The 23,867-nt window shown below is 43.6% G+C and overlaps 1 protein-coding gene across 6 annotated transcripts in view; it reads left to right on the plus strand.

Moving 5' to 3' along the window:
* The window catches only part of Esrp1 (epithelial splicing regulatory protein 1), a 55,997-nt gene that overhangs the window by 24,993 nt on the left and 7,137 nt on the right, over positions 1–23,867 (plus strand). For 2 of the 6 annotated variants that reach the window (XM_075966968.1, XM_075966974.1), the window contains 6 exons: positions 645–946; positions 1,776–1,994; positions 4,005–4,203; positions 8,363–8,531; positions 16,785–16,935; positions 21,608–21,720. In XM_075966968.1, the coding sequence (XP_075823083.1) occupies positions 645–946; positions 1,776–1,994; positions 4,005–4,203; positions 8,363–8,531; positions 16,785–16,935; positions 21,608–21,685 (1,118 nt within the window). In that variant the 3' untranslated portion in view covers positions 21,686–21,720. The remainder of the gene's footprint in view (positions 1–644; positions 947–1,775; positions 1,995–4,004; positions 4,204–8,362; positions 8,532–16,784; positions 16,936–21,607; positions 21,721–23,867) is intronic. The other 4 variants (XM_075966969.1, XM_075966970.1, XM_075966972.1 and 1 more) reach the window with 4 other exon arrangements.

Below are 23,867 nucleotides of genomic sequence, written 5' to 3' on the forward strand. Positions count from 1 at the left end.
TCTTAATTAGAGGTAATGAAGCAATTATAAACACAATGCATTTTATTATCCTAATTCATTCTCCTAGTTTGCGGAGTTAATTTCGCAGATGTGGACACTAAGGCATAGATAAACGTAAATAAAGTCATGCCCTGGTAGACAGGATAGCTAAGATGCCACATCGGTGTTCTGGATCGAGGGCTTGTGCCTTTGTTGTTGTATAGCTGGACATGGAGCTCAAAGACACGTACTAGGCACAGAGTCTAGTACTGAGCTCCATCCCCTCCCAGGACCTGTGTGTCTGTCAGTGCCATGACACTCTCTGAGAAGAACAAACGGGTGTACACTGGTTTGTGTGGCCAGCTTCCGAAGATAAGAGGGATGCTTTAGAAAAGTGCTGTGGGAAGATTCAAATCTGCAGGGACTCCTGAGTCCTAGGATATTATCATTATGAATCTAGTGGTGGTGCGAATCTTAACTGTAAATTCAGAACATTGCCAGAGGCCTCGGAGGAGGCTCGGTGGTAGAGTGCCTCCTGATGGTAAGGTACCGGCTCTGCTTCCTAGCATCTTACACACGGTGTTGAGAATTTTGCCATTCTAAATTTGGTCATATTGCTATCTTAACTCTTTCTCCCTGTGTGTTCTAATACCCATTTTCTCTAGGGACATCCAATGAGGTAGCCCAGTTCCTCTCCAAGGAAAATCAGGTCATCGTCCGCATGCGGGGGCTCCCTTTCACCGCCACCGCGGAGGAGGTAGTCGCCTTCTTCGGACAGCATTGCCCCATCACCGGGGGAAAGGAAGGCATCCTCTTCGTCACCTATCCGGATGGTAGGCCGACGGGAGACGCCTTTGTGCTCTTCGCCTGTGAGGAATACGCTCAGAACGCCCTGCGGAAGCACAAGGACTTGTTGGGTAAAAGATACATAGAGCTCTTCCGGAGCACGGCAGCGGAAGTGCAGCAGGTGCGTGCAGGCTGTCCCGGGAGGGTGGATTCCCAAATAGAAATCACATAGATGTGAGAAAGAAGTTAACAAAACATTTTCAAACTGACAAGGTGGTTCCTGAGGCCATTCTCTTTACTGTATTAGTAGAGTTCAGAGTTGGGCTGTGAAGATAATATTAAGGGATGACTATATGTTAAATGTACTTAGTGAAATGAAATTGAATAAATTACCACAAAAGTCCACATCTTGCAATATGTCTAGCTTTTTAAATATGTTTACCCAGATAGACACTGCCTAATGAGAGTACATTGTATTATATGGAGTGTGTGCCTTGATTTACTTTACTGTATTTATTTTTTTAAAGCCAGTATCTCACTATGTAGTGCTGGCTGGCTTAAAAATCGCTATATACAGCAGACCAGCCTTAAATTAATGGGCAGCCCTTCTGCATCTGCTTCCTGAGGGCTGGGATCGTGTAGTTCCGCTCATCAATTTACTTCATGTATTTTGGCAGAAGTGAGCGTTGCGCTGTCCAGGAGGAGATGCATGAGCCCCTCATCAGGGCTTCTCAAACTTCCTTGCCCTTATCAATCACCCAAAGGATCCTGAGAAACAGTCATATTTTATAATAGTTGTGTTGTGGATCCATGCATATACCCCACTGCATCCTTACCCCTTTGAAGATTTGACTGAGGACCTTCTGTATTCTACAGTGTGCCATACAGCTGATAACACACTCACTAGGGCCTGCAGGTCTAAAAGGATTCTTGGTGAGGTTAGTGGTGCTATGGAGGATGGGTTAGGAGCAGCAAGACTCTAAGTCCCTTGTGTTTTGCCTTTTATATAGGTGCTGAATCGATTCTCTTCAGCCCCTCTAATTCCACTTCCAAACCCTCCCATGATCCCGGTACTACCTCAGCAGTTTGTGCCCCCCACAAATGTAAGAGACTGTATTCGTCTGCGAGGTCTTCCCTATGCTGCCACCGTCGAGGACATTCTGGACTTCCTGGGGGAGTTTTCCACAGATATTCGGACGCATGGGGTTCACATGGTGTTGAACCACCAGGTAAGGAAGTTAACTGTTAGAAAATGGGTTTGCTGTTCTGGGGGTCAAGCGCACCCCTCTACTAAAATATAAGTGCAGTAGTCCAAAATCGTACATTGTGTTTAAGAGAAGATTTATCTGTATGTATAAGACATCTTTAAGATATACTCTAAAAATTCGCCTGCTATTAGTGCAATTGTTGGAGTTCAGCTGTCCCATTATCAGCATTTATTATCAGTATACGATGAGTATGTCCAGCGTTTCCTGTTATAGCTGCTCAACTCTGCAGTTCTGGTGTGAGAGTGGCCACAGACCAAATGTAAGCAAAGAGCACACCAGTGTTCTGAAACACTTCACACCCATAGACTTGCACTCAGTAGAATGTGGACCCGGAGAGCTGCAGTCCTTAGCAATAGGTGTGGATCTTCGTCTCAGCAGCAGCAGGAATAATCGCAAAGCTTTTCTATGAAAGACGGGATTCTTCCCTATGCCGGGAAGCACTTACTTGCTTGGTGCTACTTGAGTTTTGGTTAAACAAAATTAATCCTGCTAGGTGCCGGCCAGTCAACTGGTGTCTTGTGCCGTCTCAAGCAGGACAGAGTTCCAAATACGCACAAACTAAGTAGCACTAGATTAAAACTTAGCAAGTCTGTTAAAAGCAGAGAATTTAATTTTGGACAAGTAATTTCTCAGAGTGTTAATGGATGGAATGCAGATTTAAGAGTGGAAATACCCAATTTTTTTCTGACTACTAATTTCCCACGTCTTCCCACTTGAGGGTTTGTTCACTTTTGTGATTATCTTCCTACTTACTGGGCACAAGTAGTCACAAGCGCCAAGCCCTTGCACAGCCTTCTACACTAGCACATGTTCTTCTAACACTTTGTCTGTGTAAGCCCCACAACCTTTTTAATCTGACAAGTTATAGCCCACTTTGCCGGTGGGCGGCTCCACTATTCGGCATCACTAGGGAATTATTTCTTTCAAGTTACTGTTTTCTAATAACCTTGGGGCCGTTACCCTTTGATTAACAACAGTAGACAGATTTGCCTCTCATTTGACCTCCATGACCTGGGGGAAAATGCTCCTTTGATGATGGCTCTTATCTGTCTGGTAGAAGTTGGGTTTTCATCATGGACTGGGTTTGTTGCTAATTTCCCTGGTATGGTGACTATTATGGTAACTTGCATGGTAATCATTTGTAAAACTGTAATATTATAAATATTCCCTAGGAGACTTGGAGAACTAACTTTAAAAAGAGCCCTATAAACTGCTCATCTTTTCCCCCCTCCAGTGTGGTTCAGATGATAAAATATTGCCAAGGTGTTCGACTTGTATATGTAGCACAAACAGAGGCTTGATTTTTTTTTCCCCCAGAGGGGAAATTTTGCTAACAAAAACTACCTCAGAGTACTTCTTTGAGTGGTTGAGAGAGAGAGGTTGCATTTTGGAAGGAATGGCTTCCCAGCATTGCAGATGGCCTCTAGCCACTTAGTGTCATATCTTGCAAATCCCTGACTTACCCTCAAGATACCCTAGTCTCCAGCAGTGAGGGACAAGCTAAAAGGATGTGGCAGGTCAGAGGGGAAGCAAGACAGAGCCAAAGGACACCACAGGCTTATTTAGTTTCCTGTTGGAGGATATGTTACTAGCTATTCTCATCAAATGATATTTAATCGGATTTTTCAGAAGGGAGAAAAATCCACGATATAATCCTCCATTCTGAAGCTGCAGTCACAGCGAGCGAGACCTCTGGAAGCCCTGTAAATTTGACACTAACTTAACAGAAACCCAAGGGATCGCTTTCAACCATGTCTCTCAGAACTGTTTCTTTTCAAGATTTTGTAGGTCATTCTGGTGATTAGGGAACGAAGCCCAAATCAGATTTCAGCAGATCACACTGTCACCCAGATTTTGTGGCTACACATGTCGTATACTTGGGTGCTGGTCCCTTGGCATGCTTTGTGAGGGACGTTTACTTCCTTGTTGAAGGAGACAGCCTCCTTTGTTTCTGCTCTTCCCGCACACTAGGGCCGCCCGTCAGGAGATGCCTTTATCCAGATGAAGTCTGCAGACAGAGCATTCATGGCTGCGCAGAAGTATCATAAAAAAGTCATGAAGGACAGATATGTGGAAGTCTTTCAGTGTTCAGCTGAGGAGATGAACTTTGTGTTAATGGGGGGCACTTTAAATCGAAATGGCTTATCCCCACCGCCATGTAAGTTACCATGTAAGTTTTTCTTGGGTCTCTGCGCTCTTCTACGCTGTGTGCTGGTAGGTGCTTCAGCTGCTCTCTGCGTCACTTCCTGTGCCCCTGGTTCTTCCTGAGGCAGGCGAGGGGGTTACACAAGGCTTTCCCACCTGAAATCACTAGTATCTGGTAATCAGTTAAGACCTTGGTTGTGGACACCCATAATTAGAGATGCTACACACCTCCTTTCAAATTATTATATTCTTGCTTTTCCAGTGATAAGCATTTGGTTTCTGAGGCTTAGTGTGCTCCAGATAAGCACTGACTCTGGGAAGCAACCTGGCTATGTAGATAATTTAATACGCATTTAAAGGTAAAATATACGTTTGGCTGGATCCCTTCCTTTCTGTCTTTATTTTTTATTTATTCACCGTTCTCTTACACGTTGAACTTTAAGAAGGATGATTTGATGCCCATTTTGTATTCTTAACTGTTTTGAGCATCAACTATGTCTTCAAAATGATACCCTGGAGAGCATGGCTGTCGCTGTCCAGGATATCCGGAATGAGCAAGTTAGTAAACCACATTTATTTATAATAATGCGTAATTGATTTGGCCAACGTTTGATTGGGTCACAGGATCAGTGCTTAATTCCAAGCTGTGCTCTTGCTCGTTGGCAACTGGGTGCAAGCTGTCTGGAATCCTGTTGGAGAGGAATAAGCCCCGTAGTCTAGAAGCAAGGTTTAGTCAGTGGCTAAGGAAACCTGATGTTTTCAAACATGAGTCTCTTTTCAAAAAAATGCAGTTTTTAACCTGCATGTTGGATATGTTTAAATACCTTGGGATAATAGTTCAAAGATAACTGGAAAGGGGCACCGGGTTAATTTGCTGGGTTCTATTAGAGTGGGCGGTTCATAGGCATTGAGTTTTATTTTCAGCAAAGAGATCTGTGGCAGTTACCTTGTTCAATTGTTTGTAGAATGTCTGGTGGGGCTTAATCCTTTTTTTCCCGTTGGAATTCCTGAACTCTAATAATTCCATTTACCTGCTGCTTGCTGTTGGTGAATATCTAATAGTTTATTGTTAATGAGATGCAAGGTTTTAAAAATTATGATTGAGTATAAAAAATACTTTATGGTGATACTTGAATGTCTTCTGTCCATAAATCACTGTAAATGTAACATTAACGTAATATCCCTTAGTGATTGTCCATCAAATATCATGAAACAAATTCCCCATTGTTTCTTGTCCAGTTTATTGTAGACTCGAGTTTTGAGACAAGGTTTCGCTATCTACCAGGCTGGCCTGGAGCTCAGTATATAGGCCATGTTATCTTGGAGCTCACGGATGCTCCTGCCTCATCCTCCTGAATATTACTAGGACGATAGGTTTGAGCCCTAATTCTCACCTAGCAAAGGAGGAATTTTAAATCCTATTTCATGTAAAATTGTATTTCTGAAGACCTAGTCTTTATTAACAATTTTTGAAGAATATATTTCTGCAGCTGGGCAAATGGTGGTGCATGCCTTTAATCCCAGTACTCAGGAGGCAGAGGTAGGTGGATCTTGGTGAGTTTGAGGCCAGCCTGGTCTATAAATTGAGTCCAGGACAGCCAGGGCTCCTTTAACACAGAGAAACCCTGTCTCAAAAAACAACAACCAAAAAAAGAATATGTTTCTTTGGTTACTTTCAATGCTTTTCGAAAATGAAAACAAGATTTTTTCCTAAAATTTGGTCGTGTTTCTTTGTAGCAGAAGAGTTGATTTCTTTAAAGGTCAGAAGGTCGGTGAACTTGTGGTTGTATTCTGCCCCTCTGGGCTGCTGCCTTTAGGTGACTGCCTAACTATACCACAACCACAAGACTTATTGAAATTGCCTGTTTTTTAATTCTAATCTCAAAGACTTAAAGCAATTTAAATATTGATGGGGCCGATATTTCCCACTGAAGACTTTCTTGATGAATTTGGCAAAAGAAAATGCTGGTAGTGTCTTCATACCATGCTGCAGCACCTTGATTCACTCGAAGTCAGCTGGACCTGATGGTGCACACCCTTGATGCCAGCAGGGAGGCAAGCACTTGTCTGCATATCTAGTTCCAGAGCAGCCAAGCTCAGAATTACCCCCCCCCCCCAAAAATCAATGTAATTTCACAGTCAACTTTATTTATTTATTTATTTTATATTTATTTATTATTATACAATGTTCTGTCTGTGTGCATGCCTGAAGGCCAGAAGAGGGCACCAGACCTCCCCACAGATGGTTGTGAGCCACCATGTGGTTGCTGGGAATTGAACTCAGGACCTTTGGAAGAGCAGGCAATGCTCTTAACCGCTGAGGCATCTCTCCAGCCCAGTCAACTTTATTTTATATCCTGTGCATAGATGCACCTGATTTTTCTCTTAGGAAAGTAAGAACTAGCCTTTCTGCCACTTGAGGAATGCCCAGGTCTTCTCATCACTTGTCAATTTTTATTTTACTTTTGTTTTGAAACCGAATATATGTTTTTTTCTTTTGTGTTGCTGGAGATGAGATCAAGGGTCGGCTCGTGCTGGACAAGGACACTCCCGCTGAGCTGTAGGCTCACCCTCTGCTTGTGTCTTCATAGCACGTAGCATTTACATCATGAGTTTCTTGATGATTTTGCAAACCCGTTAGGAGCACAGGCTACACAGTGTTCTGTGGTGCTTCAGAGGACTGAACCCAGACCCTTCACATACTCCGTCACCGAGTATGCCACAGGCCTGACGTGTCTCACATGAGCGGAGTTTCTGCTTACTGCCAGGTGTGATTGTACACACGTGGGTCCCACCACTGGGGAGGCTGAGGCAAAAGGGTTATGAGTTTGAGGGCAGCCTGGGCCATATAATGAGACTATCTCAAAACTTCAAGGGCTGCCGATGTAATTACCTAACGTGCTCAGAGCTGGGCTGGGCCCCTGGTACTGTAATAGATAAGTATATAGATACGTACTTACTTAGATGTTGAACCAGAAGTCCATGGTCATAACTGCTCACCATATTCTTCATAATGAAGGAGAAACTCTTAAGAACGAGGAAAGCCAAAATTCGTCTTGGAGATTTTCCTGTGAAGTTACCCCTTGGGGCTGTGCCAGTCACAGAATCTAATGGATCTCAGTCTGCTGACCCCAGATTCTGTCAGCTCAGCTATCCGTCTTCCATCCAGTGCTTACGGTCTAGCTAGTGTATTCATGCTACTTGGGAAAGCTCGTGACTACCAGCAGCTCCAATGTAAGGGAGTTTGAGATCACGGAAAGTGCAGGGTAACTAGAAGATAGAGGAATTCCCTCTCCCTCCTCCCATTCCGCTTAGGGATTGGACCCAGGGCCTAACCCAGGCTGAGCCCCTACCCCACCACTTAACTACACTCTCAGCCCTAGATTGAATTTGTTAAAAACTTGACCCCCTTTTGTATATGTGGGGTATGGTTTGGTTTAGTTTTTGGACACATGGTCTCATGCTGCAGCCTGGTGGCTGGCTTGGAACTTGATACATAAACTAGACTGGCCGTGATGTCATGACGATAACCCTAGCCTATGCTTCCTGACGTCATGACGATAACCCTAGCCTCTGCTTCCTGAGCGCACCACCAAGCCCAGCTCTTTCCCCTGGACTGTTTCCTAGTTGGACTTTTTTTAATAGGTCTGAAGGTGTAGATTAACTTCAAAGCCTAATTTTTGGATTGCCTTTAGGTGAAGATAATATACAGTTTATCTTATCCCCTGTGGAACAGCTTTAGTGTAATATATGGTACATCCTTTTATCCTAATCTCTTTGGTTCATGTCATACTAAAGGGCAAAAACATCCACAAAATTAAATGGAAGTTGCTTGGGATATAAAGAACTGTGGTGGTTTTTCTTTTAAAATGTGTAGCTGAGGCCAGGGTGATGGGTCAGCGTTATGAGCATCACTGTTCTCGCAGAGGACCTGGTTTCAGTTCCCAGTACCCACATGGCAGCTCACAGCTGCTTCTAACTCCAGTGCTAGGGGATCTAACATCCTCTTCCGGCTTCCAAAGGTTCCTGCATGCATGTATTGTACACTGACTCACACAGGTACACACACACACACGAGTGATCTTCACAGATATGGAGGTGGAAGAGTGACCACAGCCCGAATGCTGACACCGGTGGCAGCTGTTACCAGTGTGACTCAGAGCTTCTCTCTCCTCTCTGTTTAGGCCTGTCTCCTCCTTCCTACACGTTCCCTGCTCCTGCAGCCGTGATCCCTACCGAAGCTGCCATTTATCAGCCTTCTCTGCTCTTCAGTCCCCGGGCACTGCAGCCCTCCACCGCATACTACCCAGCAGGTACTCAGCTCTTCATGAACTACACAGCCTACTACCCCAGGTAAGACTCCACAGGAAGTGACAGCAGGGGCAGAGACAAAGATTCCTTTGACAACCAGTGTGTGAGCTCACAAAAGAATATTGTCTCCCTTACTGAAGGTTAGTGTGGCCGGCCACATCTCTGACCAATGGGTGTTTTAAGACCGACTGAAGTTTATTTATTTGTAGTATGTGACTAGCACGGTCTTTAGGTTGCCCGTGAGTTCAGCTCTCCCCGCTCTGTCTCCTGTTGTTTGAACTGCACGTGGATAGTAGCTCTTTGTCCTTAGGATCAGGTGCTAACAACATGGAAATGAATCACAAAACAGAATAACTCAACAGGAGCGATCGTATTTTTTTTAGGTTTGAATGTTAGCCCATAATAAATATAGTTGCTCTAAATATCCCAATGCTTGTATTTGTTGCTCCTTAAATGTATACAGTAAACAAACCCAGAATGAAATTGATCAGTATCTTCCTAGGGTTTGCATGTTTTATGTCTCTGCTGCTTTTCAGTTGGAGGCAGTTCCTGGAAGGTGGAACTGTGTAATGGAAAGTGTAATCTTGGGGAGTCTGGAGCTCTATCTTAATGTCAGTACTTTTTATTCATTAGCTTGTTTCCATCCTTCTATTCCTCCCTTTATGTTTTTAAGGACAGGGTCTTACTTCGTACTCTGTACTATCTATACTGGCCTCAAATTGGCAGTAATTCTCCTGCTTCTGCCTCCCAAACTGCTGGGTGTACAGGTGTGTGCTACCATACCAAATCTACATCTCTTTTTAAAATTATGCTCGCACACACACATGCCAGGGTGCACATGAGAAAGTTAGAACAACTTGGAGACTGTGTGGTCCCAGGGATGGGACAAAAGTTGGCTTTCTTGCATCTTATAAAATGATGTAATTGGTGAAGATTTTTGGAATCAGTTTTATATCTAATTTGGATATATAAGGAACAATTCTATTCGTCAAGAGTTTTTTTGTTTTGTTTTGTTTTTTGGTGTTTGGTTCTTGGTGTTTCAAGACAGGTAGTGTCTCTGTGTAGTTCTGGCTGTCCTGGAACTTGCTCTGTAGTCCAGGCTGGTCTTGAACTCTCAGAGATCCACCTGCTTCTGCCTCCTGAGTACTGGGAATAAAGAAAGGCCTGTGTCACCACTGCCCAGCCTAATCCTCAGTTTTAAAAAATTTTCAGTACCTTTGTTAATCCAGTAGTAAGCTTTCTTTATTTTTGTCAAACTTCAGTTTTGTCAAGCAGTAGGTGTTTGACAAGAACAAAATGTTGATAGCAGGGTTTATTTTTAGCCGAAGATCTTCAGACTGGTACTTTGAGGGTATTTACCAATCTGTACACAGTGCTTTTGATAATGGCCTGAAGGTAGCTTGTGCTCTCCCTACTGTCCTGTTGCTGTATCCCCTTCACGGTGGAGTCTCCATCAGGGAACCAGAATGTCAGTTAAGGTCTCCCAGCAGCACCAGTTAGTCACACTTGCTGAACGTGAGTCTTGGGCGCATCTGCTACTGAAAATCTGCTGGGAGGAAGAACAGGAATAAAGCCGTGACGGTTCCTTGGAAGCTGTCCTTTAAAGGGCTGCGAATGGCTCAGAAAGGGTTAGGCTGGGGTGTGCGTGGAAGTGCTCACCTAGTGTGCAAAGGGCAGTACCACTGTCTCCGTGTACATGAGTGCTCAGATCTGCTGGCCTGTAGACCCTGTATAAGTGTTTATCTCCGTGTACAGGGGTGCTGAGGTGGCTGGCCTGTAGACCCTGTATAAATGCTTATCTCCGTGTACAGGGGTGCTGAGGTGGCTGGCCTGTAGACCCTGTATAAATGTTTATCTCCGTGTACAGGGGTGCTGAGGTGGCTGGCCTGTAGACCCTGTATAAATGCTTATCTCCGTGTACAGGGGTGCTGAGGTGGCTGGCCTGTAGACCCTGTATAAGTGTTTATCTCCGTGTACAGGGGTGCTGAGGTGGCTGGCCTGTAGACCCTGTATAAATGCTTATCTCCGTGTACAGGGGTGCTGAGGTGGCTGGCCTGTAGACCCTGTATAAATGCTTATCTCCGTGTACAGGGGTGCTGAGATCTGGCCTGTAGACCCTGTATAAATGCTTATCTCCATGTACAGGGGTGCTGAGGTGGCTGGCCTGTAGACCCTGTATAAATGCTTATCTCCGTGTACAGGGGTGCTGAGGTGGCTGGCCTGTAGACCCTGTATAAATGCTTATCTCCGTGTTCAGGGGTGCTGAGATCTGGCCTGTAGACCCTGTATAAATGCTTATCTCCGTGTACAGGGGTGCTGAGATCTGGCCTGTAGACCCTGTATAAATGCTTATCTCCGTGTTCAGGGGTGCTGAGGTGGCTGGCCTGTAGATCCTGTGTTAATGCTTGTCGCTGTTGGGGTCTGGTATCAAGACACTCTTTTTCTGCCTCTTCATGTCTTCAAAGTTTCGGAACTGAAAGATGACGAGCGCTGGTGTGGTTCTGTGTGCAGTATGTGTCCAAAGTCACCTCTATTAGGGACTCACTGCCTGGGCCTTGTTGTGAGAAGGAATCTCTTAGAAATGAGTCTGTGAGTGTTGACTGAAATGCCAAAGGTAGAAAAACTAACATTCATGACTTAATCAGTTCTGTAAGTTTGGGACCCTGCTTTTGGATGAATACTTTTTTAGCTAGTAGTTTAAAAAGGTTTGGCTATGCTAATTAGTAAGTCAAAGTATAAATGTATAATGAGTAAAAGACTTTATTCATGAGTGCTGCCTAGCCCAGAAGTGTCATTATTAGTTTAAAAACATACACGTGTATATTTCTTTTTTTTTTAGGTTTATTTGTTTATTTATTCTATATACAGTGTTCTGCCTGCATTGCCTACACACTAGAAAAGGGCATCAAATCTCATTATAAGATGGTTGTGAGCCACCATGTGGTTGCTAGGAACTGAACTCTGGCAGAGCAGCCAGTGCTCTTCATTTCTGAGCCAGCTCTCCAGTCCCCACACGTCTGTATTTCTAAATATGTACCTGCTTCTTTTTTAAAAACTATCCAGATAACAGGCGTGGTGGTGCACTTTGGAGGTTGAGGTAGGCAGATCTCTAATTTCAAGGCCAATCTGGTCTACTTAGTGAATTCCAGCACTACACAGAGAAACTCTGTCTTGTGGAGATAACTCCATACCCTCACGCACGCACACAGCATAATATAACAATTTAATTTTAAACATTTGAGCTTTTAATTTTCTCTGTGTTTCAAAGTTCATCTTTAATATTTAACTTCTGTAGGAGGATTCAGGCATGGAATTTCTGAATTGAAGTTGTGTGCTTTAGATTTTTCTATCCTGTGGGTGTTGGTGATTGAACTCCATCCTCTTGGTGATGGCAAGCATCTTGATAGTGGTACCTCCTCAGCCCAAAGGGTGTGACTTGTTTTGAGATATATACAGGGGTGGATGGGTGTGTGTGTGTGTGTGTGTGTTCATCTATTTCTACCTTTCTGACTCCGCTATTGACATCAAATCTAAACATAAGGTTCAAAGCTTGCTACAATTTCCTTGCTTTTTTATATTTTTAGCTTTCCTATTTAGATAAATGACTCAATTTGAGTTTGCTCTTTTTATTTTTTTGACCCTTACCTGTGGGTCTGTGTGTGGTGTGGGAGTATAGGCTTGTATGTATGTCGGCCAGAAATGAGCTTGTACTCATTTACTTGGGTTCTTGGGATTGAGCGTTTGCCAGGTACATCAATTGGAGTTAATTTTTGTAGGATTTTGGGTCGGGATCTAAGTTGTGTTGTTTCATAACCGCTTAACAAACTGAATTTTGTTTATTAGTTTTTATTTCTTTGTTTTACTGTATGATAAATTTGTATGTGGCTGGACATGGTGGCATGTGCTCTTAATCCCAGCACTTGGGAGGCAGAGGCAGGTGGATCTCTACGAGTTTGAGGTCAGCCAGGGCTACACAGAGAAACCCTATTTCAAAAAACCAAAAAGAAAAAAATAAATTTGTATGTGTGTACAGAGCACATGTTGAGGTTAAAGACAATCTAAGTTAAACTTCCTCTCTGCCACTGAGCAACATTGAAACTTATAATGTCTATGATCCTAACACTCAGAAGGTTGCGGCAGGAGGATTACAAATTTGGAGTGAGCCTCAGCTATTTACTTGATCTTAACTAAAAAGATATGGGCTATACTGGGCAAGCTTTTTAGGCATTTTTAATTTTCCTGATGCTTTCAAAGTTGTTGATGGAGCCTTCTTTTCTTTAAAGATTCCATGTGGGTGTACCCATGCTCCTGTCATTAAGGTTGGGAGGTTAAAGCCTTTGGGAGTTAGTTCACCTTCCACATGTTGAAGCAGGGTCTCCTTGTCCCTGCCTCTGGACAGTGGACCTCAGGCTAACTAGCACAGTGCTTTGAGCCAATTTTTCTATCTCTACTTCTCATCTCACCTGTGAGTGCTGGGGTCACAGGTCTGCATCACCGCATCCAGGTTTTTATGTGTGTTCCAGGAACTGGACAGGTACAGCGGATGCTTTTACCATCTGAAACATCTCCCTGACTCGGGGAGTGGAGAGCCTTAGCAACGTTCAAGTTTCTGTGTATCAAACTGTTTGTAGGTCTTTGAAGTAACATCTCCCCTAGCCCAGGCTGGCCTGCAGCTTGTTGTGCAGCTAAGGATAACTTTGTGCTCCTGCCTGCAGCTCCCAAGTGCTAGGATTACAGGCCCCGAGCATAAGCTTTATAGATCATGGTGTCCAACTCCTGTGCTTTTGTGAGCTCTGCCTGAGAATTTTTCCTTTTGATGTTCCTGTAAATAGAATTGTTTTTTTATTGTGGTGGTGTTCTTTTTTATATATAGAAAAGCAATTGAAGTTTGTGTTCTTTTTAATGACCCGACTTATTAGTCTATTAGGTTTTTTTTTTTTACTAACTCTTTTAGTTTTCTATATGATAAGTACATGTTTGACTGTCAATTTTATTGAAAAGTGTTTTTTTTTTCTTTTCTTTTTGTTTTTTGTTTTTTCGAGACAGGGTTTCTCTGTGGCTTTGGAGCCTGTCCTGGAACTAGCTCTGTAGACCAGGCTGGTCTCGAACTCACAGAGATCCGCCTGCCTCTGCCTCCCGAGTGCTGGGATTAAAGGCATGCGCCACCACCTCCCGGCTTTGCTGATTATTTGAATAATCCTTTTAAAATTTTGGAATTTAGATTTTAGGTTGATAGAAAATTCTTCCCTCTCAAGGGGATAGACAGGTTCCATGAGTTTCCTTATGGCTTCTAGAATATAATCGGTAATTACAGTTAAGAAAATTGAAACTAGATGCCGACTGGTGTGCACACCTTTAATTGAGCACTCAGGAGGCAGAAGTAGGAGGATCTCTATGAGTTCAAGGCCAGCCTTGTCTGCTTTGTGAGTTCCAAATTTATAGAAGCTATTTGGGCAAAAGCAATAAACTATAATAGTGCCGGGCGGTGGTGGTGCACACCTTTAATCCCACCACTCGGGAGGCAGAGGCAGGTGGATCTCTGTGAGTTCGAGGCCAGCCTGGTCTACAAGAGCTAGTTCCAGGACAGGAACCATAGCTACAGAGAAACCCTGTCTCAGGAAAAAAAAAAAAAAAACTATAATAGGATGGTGTCTATAAATAAGGTCGCTAGGAAAAGGACAGAACTTCCAGTGCTTTGCAGAGAAACTCTGTCTCGAAAAACTGAAAGAAAAATTAGATGAACTTGAAGTTGGGATACGTTTATTGGAATGATTGCCATCTTGAGAGCGGATTTATTGTCCATTATAATGTTAAATTTCAAATCATCGCTTCTTAAAAGACACAATGCATTGTACATGCGCGGGTGTGTGTGTGCAGGCAAGGGTTGCACATGCCATAGCGCAGGTGTGGAAATCAGGATAGCTTTGTGCAGTCAACCTTTGCACTTCGGTGTGGGTTTCAGGGGCCGAACTCAAGTCATTTATCCAGTGAGCCATCAACCCTTACGGTGACTACTTGTTTGTTTAAGAAGCCCTGCTGTATTTAATTCCTACCTATATTCATTTTGTGTTTGAATGTGTGTATGTGTGCCCTGTCTCTCTCCGCCACGTGGGTCCCAGGGATCAGACTCGACAGCAAGTCCTTTACCCACTAAGCTGTCTCCCTGGCCCATTATCTGCTTCTATCTTGAATAGATTTTGAAGATAACAGAGACCCCGTCTGGATTTTTAGAAGATCCTTCAGGCAAAAGCAATAAAGTGTGATAGGACAGTGTATGAAAATAAGTGTGCTGGGTACATGACAAGACTTTCATATCCTTTATACAGGAGTCCAGGCTGTATTGACGTATATGGAGAGGTCTTTGTATATTACACTCAGCATAGCAGATATTTGATATAAACAAATACACTCACTGAATACTGGTTAAATATGTAGAAAATATTGAACTTGAGAGATCAGTGTGGTTTTCTAGTTTGACACGGTGCTGATGTTTTCAGTAAGAAATTATTATTTTTTTATAAGTATTTATTTATTTATTTTTTTATTTATTTATTTTTTTTTTGGTTTTTCGAGACAGGGTTTCTCTGTGGCTTTGGAGCCTGTCCTGGAACTAGCTCTGTAGACCAGGCTGGTCTCGAACTCACAGAGATCCGCCTGCCTCTGCCTCCCGAGTGCTGGGATTAAAGGCGTGCGCCACCATCGCCCGGCTAAATATTTATTTATTATGTATACAATAATCTGTCTGCATGTATGCCTGCAGGCCAGAAGAGGGCACCAGACCTCATTATAGATGGCTGTGAGCCACCATGTGGTTTTGAACTCAGGATCTTTGGAAGACCAGGCAATGCTCTTAACCTCTGAGCCATCTCTCCAGCCCTAGTAAGAAATTATTTGACTTTAAGGTCTCTCTCACCTCTGTAAAAACACGGAGGTGTTGGCTGGAAGGGTGGTCAGAGCGTTAGATTCAGTTAGGCATACGCCCCATTTCTAGTGTTTGCAGAGATTTCAATCTTGTTTTTTATTAAAGTCTCGGGTTGTTTTAAAATATTGGTACAGTCATGGGACATTTGACTTTTCTCGAGTCTTTGATTTGTAATTTGGAGGGGTGGGTAGGCAGGGTTCTTATCAGAAGTGTGAAGGTCTCCCAGGGCTATCCAAATTTGTCACATAGTTGACATCTACTGATTTAGAGACGTAAAGGTTTGGGGATGGATGCCCAGTGCTGTTTCCAGGCTTCTAATATTTAATAAGTGATAAGATAACAAGAGGAAGAGAATGTCACGGAATCTTGGGAGTGATTGAATGTTAAATCACGGTCTGGGAACTGAAGGTGTTGATCGTCCCCGTGTAACAGCAGAGGAAAGGTTTCTGGGCTAATTCCTGTCATCTATGGCTGGAGGCTCATCTGGTAACTTGTTTGTTACTATCATGTAAGGTGGCATCTCTGAAACGTACAATTAATTACCTCTACAGGAAGTGGCTGGAAGTTCATAATCTGAAGTTTGAATCGGCATTGCTTCTTAAGTTTATGACCGGGTTAAAAAACATTCCTGTTCATATTTCAAACTGTAATTATCTGACCTCCAATTATAGAGAACGGATTGGGGGGAATCTCATAAAGCTGATTGATGAGTTAATTAATGAGGCTAATACAATGGTCGCTAGAGGTACCACGTAAGGTAGGCACTGACTGGCCCTGTACTTCATGGAGGAGATTGCTACAGAAAATGCCTGGGGGCCTCATTTGTTTCAATGGTGATCAGTTCAGCTTCTTCTGTGTCCTTCTCACCCTCTCACTTTTCTGTTTTTAAAGAGGCGTGTTGGCAGAAATTCCCCGGGTGTGATCCGCTCTGCTTTCCTTGTGCACGTGGGTGGAGCTGTTGGCTCTTGGGAGCGTTCACTGTGGACTGTCGGTCTCTGGCTGTGCTTCCCCTTATTCCCTCATAGCCATGCCTCTTCTTCATGCCTAAAACCGGCTCATTAACCATCGGGGACCTGGGCTTTGGAGGTGGGTGAGTGGCTGAGACGGCTTAGTTCTTCTTCTTCTCCCTTTGAGAACCTGAGAGACGGGGGAAATTTCTGCATCTAATCCTGCATTAACCCCACTTCCTCTCCACTGGCTGCTGTTGCAACGTGAGGCAGAACCTCTGGCATTCTTACCTCTCTCAGGAAAGGTACCTCATCGAAGGATAAGAACATCACCTTCAAAACGTCAGCTTCTTAAGTAATATGTTTTAGAGTAAATACGCAGCGTTGTGTGTTCCTGTCGGTTCACTGTGCTTTCTCTCCCTTTAGCCCCCCAGGTTCGCCTAATAGTCTTGGCTACTTCCCTACAGCTGCCAATCTTAGCAGTGTCCCGCCCCAGCCCGGCACGGTGGTCAGAGTGCAGGGCCTGGCCTACAATACTGGAGTTAAGGAAATTCTTAACTTCTTCCAAGGTTACCAGGTCAGTAGCTTGAGGAAGAACAATCCTCAGTGCCCTTATATTAAAATTGGTTTGCTGAGAAAACGCAGCTAGGAACGAAACTGGTTCTCTGCAACGTGTGCCTGTGCTCGTGGGTTTTCTTGTCGACGCATGAGATCGAGTCTCTGTTGAGGGCCTAGCTCCAGGCTCATCCTCTTGACAAAATTAGGACTTTCCTCTGCTGTCATAATTCTTGCCCCATAATCCTCTTTCCCTGTTATCCTGTGTGCCATGGGGAAGTTCGTGAGGGCACAGTGATTGCAGGTGTGTGCATAAGCAGCAGGCTTGCTAAGGGGGCGTTTCCTTGGAATTGTCTTTTAATTCCTTGACTTAAAAAAAGTTGTGCGTGCCTTTAATCGTACAAAAAGGCAGGCAGATCTGAGTTCCATTCCAGCTAGCACCACAAAGTGGGACACTGTCTCATAAAGTAAGTAAGTAGATAAATAAAACCATGGGGCTTGAGAGGTGGCTTGCCTGCCGCTAGGGCTTCCTGCTCTTGTGGAGGACACCGGCAGTTCTCAGAACCCACGTGGCTGGCTCTCATCATCAGTCCCTCCAGCTCCAGAGATTCGGTGCCTTCTTTTGGCCTCAGGAGGGCATCAGGGGTGCACAGGCAAATGACTCATATACATAAAATAAAATTTTGTTTTGTTTTGAGATAGAGTCTCACTATGCAGCCCTGGCTATCTTGGAACTCACTCTGTAGAGCAGGTTTGAACTCAAAAAGACTCGCCTATCTCTGCCTTCCAAGTGCTGGGATTAAAGACATACACCACCACACCACCTTAATTTTAATGTATTTTATTTTTTTAAGAAGGTACTTACCAACCAAACCTTGTGACCTGACTCGTGGAAGTTGTTTTCTGACTTCACAGCATGTGCACCTTCCCAGACACATACAGAATAAGTTAATGTCATCTGAAAACGTTTAGATAAATAAAAGAGGTTGTAGGAATATGCAGCGTAGTGGTGGACTGCTTGTCCAGTCTCCAGTACTGCAAACAATAAATGGACATTTAAACATGGAGTTTCAAGTTGAGTATTTCAAAACCAGGAAGCCTCTTCTAATGGCTCTGGGGAAAATCTCTGTATAACTAACAGACTTGTTCAGGCCTTGACCTGGAGGGGGCACATGGCCTCCACGAAGTGATCTGGTTCTGCTGCTGCTGGCTTTGCTCTCCATCCTGCCTGTGCCTGCACCCATCACTATCTCTGACTTTAAGAACAAGCTTTCTTGGCAACAGGTTTGTAACAGTGGATATAATCTGTTCTTCCCAGTTCGTCTCAGCAAACCCCGGTCCTTCTTGAAGTCACTTGATTAAAATCAAAGAGACTTCTGCAAAGTGTACAAACCAGTAACTTGAAGTCTTCCTGGTCTGAGCAGATACTGTCCTCTTCTTCCGTAAGAACTCAGGGTTTCGATGGATCAGTCAGTATCTCTCTCCAAATGATTATTCAAGTCTCTGAAGGACCTTACATTCCTCCTCCTCCTCTGATTAAATTATACAGCCGTTCTGTGGTTCTGCTTTTTTGTTTTGACTTTTTGAGGCAGTTTCATTGTGTAGCTCTGCCTGTCCTGGAACTCTCTCTGTAGACTGGGCTGATCTGGAACTCAGAGCCGCCTGCCTCTGCCTCCCGTGTGCTGGGATTAAAGGTGTGCACCACCACCAATCGGCAAATTAAACAGTTTTTACTAGACGTGAACTGAAAAGGTTACTCAGTCTTAATGAAGAAAATACTTTGACTTTTGTATTTTTCCTTTGTAGAGACTCTGAAGAATTTTCAAGTTTAATGGCCAGCTGGGCTTAATGGTTTAGCTTGGTTTGAACCAATTTTATTTACTGAGTAAAATTAATCAGCCCTACACATACAATAATAATGAAATTAAGTAAAATTAATCTTATGTAAAAAGTACCATAGTTGGTTGGCAATTATAGATACTGATTTCCCCCAAACACATAATTAGGATCACTTCTAGATTTGTGATGAAAGTTCTGACACAGACAGACAGGATGGCTCAGAGGGCAATGGTGCCTGTCGTCAAGCCTGAGTTTCTCAGCCCTCGAGCTGGAGAACCAACCCCAAGAGTTATCCTCTGACTCCTCCTAAGCATGCCTGTGTGCATGCACCTACATGTGCAAAATAAGAAGTGAGAAAGAGTTAAAACTTTAAAAATCTGGCATGGTTCAGAAATAACTCGTGTTGAGTAGCTCCTAGAGTCATCAGAGTTAGAATTATCTGCTGTACTCAGAAGCACCGTGATGGTACGTTTATTTCTTCTAGATATTTTGCTCTTTGGAAGTGTTTGGAGCTTATTTTTATTTTCTTATGTATTAAGTTAGCTTGAGAGACTCTCTCCTGTAGTTTGGCTGGCCTCTGGAGCACTATGTAGATCAGGCTAGCCTTTAACTTACCGTGATCCTCCGGGCTCTGCTTCCCTAGTGCTGAGCTTAAAGGCACGCACAGCACACCTGCTGAGTGCTGAAGACTTAGAATCTATAAACTGGATCATCAAATTGGGGTGGCTTTGGACTCAATCATCCCAACCTATAGTTCCAGTGTCTCCTCCCTTCAGTAATTCAAGCTGTGAGACACGAATTCAACTCTAGACCTAACACAGTTTCTTCTCATCCCTACATAAAACTTAGATTTCCTGCTATCGTTTCAATAGTCCACGCCACCTTCTCTGCTGTTGTCTCTTCAGGTAACCGTTGGTTCCTGTGGGGTCCTGAGTGCCTTGTCTCTGTCACAGGTGGTGATATCTGTCGATCTGTTCTCTTCAGAACTGTTCCCTTGAGTAGAGACTGTTTATCTTTGCCTGCGGTGTACTTGATTGCTGTTGGACATTTTTTATTTGCTCTTGTTTAGAATCATCCTCCCTTCTTCTCTACACCCTTCCTTTTTCTCTATTCTGTCAGGATGTAAGTGTGTATCCCTGGCTGGCCTGGAACTCACTCTTTTGACCAGGTTGGCCTGGAATTTACAAAGATCACCTGTCTCTGTCTTCAAATGCTGAGACTATAGGAATGCATCCCTGTGCTGCTTACTGTTGTGAATCTTAATGACATATTTTAATTTTATTTCTTGTTCTTTCTGATGAACTTTATAGGATTATGATTACTGACTAATTTTATATGCTTACATAGTAAGCAAATATCCAGGAAATAATTGGTTGAATAAATGAAGTTTGCCAATGGTGTCCAATTTTATTTTAAATGAATATAAAACTTGGTGTCAAATGTCATTTTAGAAATACATTATCTTTGGGTATGGTGGTACACACCTTTAATCCTAGCACTCAGGAGGTAAAAGCAGGTGGAAGGCCAGCCTGGTCTACAGGACAAGCTCCAAAGCTACACAGAGAAACCCTGTCTCGAAAAATAAACAAACAAAAAGAAAGGTTATATGTAGTTTGGATCTAGGCTGCAGTATGGAGAGGGAAGAAGGTGCTGCGGAAGGCGAGAGGGAGCAGAATTCTGAGGGTCAGGTGCTTTGACAGCGTCTGACAGTTGTTAGAGGGCTGATCGGTTAGGGAATTGAAGGCACTGGCGTCTTGGATGGTGGATTGCTCATCTCCTAGGGACTCTCATTGCTGTTTTCCTTAGCCGTTGCTCTCAAGGGCCTTGAGTTTTAAATAAATCTAGCTTCCTTTTCAACATTCTGACTTTGGGTCTTTCGATGACTCATTAAAAATTTTTATTTAGTATTCAACTGAGAATTTATTTTAGTAGTTTATTTCAAATTTAAAACTATTTAAAATTCACTGGATTTGGGAGTTTAATGTATAGTGCCTGACAAAGTGATCGATGCTCAAATAAGCGATAGCCTGTTGTACCTGAAGTTATCGTGTGAACTTGCTATTGAGAGATCAGATTATATCCCAGCACTTGAGAGGCAGAGGTGGGCCGATCCCCCTGTCAGCCTGGTTTATCAGCTGAGTTCCAGGGCAGCCAGAATGGTTATACAGAGAAACTCTGTCTTGAGGGGGAAAAAAGGAAGAGAGAGAGAGAGAGAGAGAGAGAGAGAGAGAGAGAGAGAGAGAGAGAAAGGAAAGAATGAGAATGAATCAGATTCTGAGCTGCAGAGATGGCTCACAAGCTGTTCTTCCTGGAGTCCGAGTTCAATTCCCAGCACCCACATGGCAGCTCATAACCATCAGATCCAGTGACCTCTTCTGGTCTACAGATGTACATGCAAACATATATATCTCACAAAGATCAGATTTGCTCTTCCTTGATTGTGGTCTGGTGTTTTGTTGGTGTTGTTGCGGGTTTTTGGGAGGGGGGTTGTTTTGTTTTTGTTTCTTGAGGCCAGGTTTCTCTGTAGCTTTGTAGCCTGTCCTGGAACTAGGTCTTGTAGACCTCGAACACACAGAGATCCTCCTGCCTCAGACTCCTGAGTCCTGGGATTAAAGGCGTACGCCACCACTGCCTAGCGTGTTTCAGTTTTTAATCCATATATCCAATGTAACTTCCTCCTAGAAGGGATTTTTGACATGTAGTGAGTGAAGCATTGAGTGTCCGTGTGTGTGGCTTGTAACGGTGTCATCTCCTGCGATCTAAGTGTTATTCTTTTGTTAACGTATTTAGTTAAAGTAACATCATAGTGACAAGCTGTCCATCTTTTGACCTCTCTGTTCTAACTTGCATTTTAGTATGCAACCGAGGATGGACTTGTCCTCCACACAAATGACCAGGCCAGGACTCTATCCAAAGAATGGGTTTGTATTTAAGGGCCCGAGCAGTTAGATCGTCCTCAGAAAAGAAGGTAAGGACCTCTAAGGACCTATCGTGTAAGCCAAATCAGAGAGGCCCAAACAGAGATGCCAAGAATCTGAGGTTTTTCTCTAGGAAGGAGGTGAGGAGGGCGTTCCTTGAGGAGACCTTGAAGGAACATAGATTGGAACATGAAGTTTGTGATCCAAAACCACGGTATCAGTATGATAGGAGCACGGGCCGTGTGCTGCTAGGGGGTCGTGGCTCTGGATTGCATGTCCTTGTGGACACTGCTTTCTCTCAGTTGGGTGGTAAAGTAAGAGTGCTTTTCTTCTTCCTCATCCTTTCTGCCTTCCTCCTTTTTCTTCTTCCATCTTCATTTTTTTTAAATTGAAGGTGGCTAGCTAGATGGCTCACTTGCTGCTTATCCAGATGACTTGAATTTTGACCCCTGAGTTCCACTAAGTGGAAGAGCTGACTCCCATGTATGCACCTTACAGAAAAGAAAAATTCACCGTTTTAGAAGAATTGCCTTATTTTGTCTGTACAGCTCAGCCAGGTTTATATATAGCGTGTGTGTGTATGTGTGTGTGTATATATATATGTATATATAGCGTGTGTGTGTGTATCATAGCTATTTCCTACCAGGAACCTCACTTAAGCCTAGGCTAGGATTTGAGATCAGCCTGGACAATACTATAAGAACTCATGTTCAAAAATGGCTTTTTTCCAAAATTATTAAAAAGCTTTCATTGTATGCCTTTTTTTTCTCCTTTACATCTAAAGCTAGCTAGACGAAATATTGATAGTTAATGGGTTGCTGTCAAGAAGGATCCTTCCTGTTGGGCGATGGTGGCGCACGCCTTTAATCCCACCACTCGGGAGACAGAGGCAGGCGGATCTCTGTGAGTTCGAGACCAGCTTGGTCCACAGAGCGAGTTCCAGGACAGGCTCCAAAGCCACAGAGAAACCCTGTCTCCCAAAACCAAAAAAAAAAGGGACCCTTCCTATTAACCCACAACTTTTCCCAGAAGGATACTGGCATTCTATGTGTGGTTGCCCAAGAGGTCTCAGGGCCACGTCCGGAGATTGGTGTGGCTCGGTTCTTCATTCAGTTGTTGGAGTTCCAGACTTGTCATTTTCATGGGTGTGAACTTTAACCAGATGGACCCAAAACTGGGGGTGCAGTTGCCAGTATTTCATCATCTTTGAGAATTGTGACTCTGTATGGCCCCTCATTCTGAGACACACATAGTTTTGGGGTGCAAGGAGGATTGGATCTGCCTTTTCCAGTGAGACTTTATAGCACTGGGGCCTTGCAAGGGTTGTTGCGCTCTAGCGTGGGAGCGTGTCCAGGTCCCACTGGTGAAAGCTCATTGTTTTAACTCACTGGTACCTTTTCCGTTTTCATTTTGTCTCCTCATGTCCCCAAAAGATTGTGAAAGCACTTCACAAGTTACTGAGTGTGCCCTGATCCCTGAGGGGGCTAGACATCTGGCTGGAAGAAATGTCTCTTGACTAGATAACGTTTTTGTTGTTCGGTTGTTGTTGTTTTTTGTTTGTTTTTGTTTCATGGTTTTGGTTTTGTGGGTTTTTTTGGTTTGGTTTTTTTCGAACAGTATTTCTCTGGGCAGACTTGGTTGGCCTGGAACTCACTCTGCAGACCAGCCTGGACTCTAACTCACAGAGATCCACCTGATTCTGCCTCTAAAGTGCATGTGCCACCACTGCCTAAGTAGACAAGTTTTTTGTTTTGTTTTGCATTTTGGAGGTTTTTTTCTTTTTTCCGTTTTTGTTTTTTGTTCCTTCCCTGTGCAGTTCTAGTCTATTGTCCTGAGGTTCCAGAGGTAGTGTTTGCACCTACATTTCAATCCATATCAATATTGCTTGTCTGTAGATGTGCTCTGTGCTCATAGAGATGCTAGTGTGTTCAAGGTGGCATTTCTCCGTGCAAAAGACACAAACAATGTTGTATATTTGACTTAGCGTTATCTGGGAATCAGGTGGACTAATGAATGTCAGCAAACTTTGTAAGCTGTTTTTGTGGAGCTGGGGACAGAACCCTGGGCTGCGTATCTACTCGATGAGGTCTTTGCTACTGAGCTGTACCACCCCCTCCTGCTGTAAGCTTTATAAAGTTCTATATTGATACTGTTGATCATAGGGCTACAGAAATGTAGTTTACTTATTGTCTGAGTT

This window comes from Microtus pennsylvanicus, chromosome 3 (assembly GCF_037038515.1).
Source record: "Microtus pennsylvanicus isolate mMicPen1 chromosome 3, mMicPen1.hap1, whole genome shotgun sequence".
Classification (NCBI taxonomy): Eukaryota; Metazoa; Chordata; class Mammalia; order Rodentia; family Cricetidae; genus Microtus; species Microtus pennsylvanicus.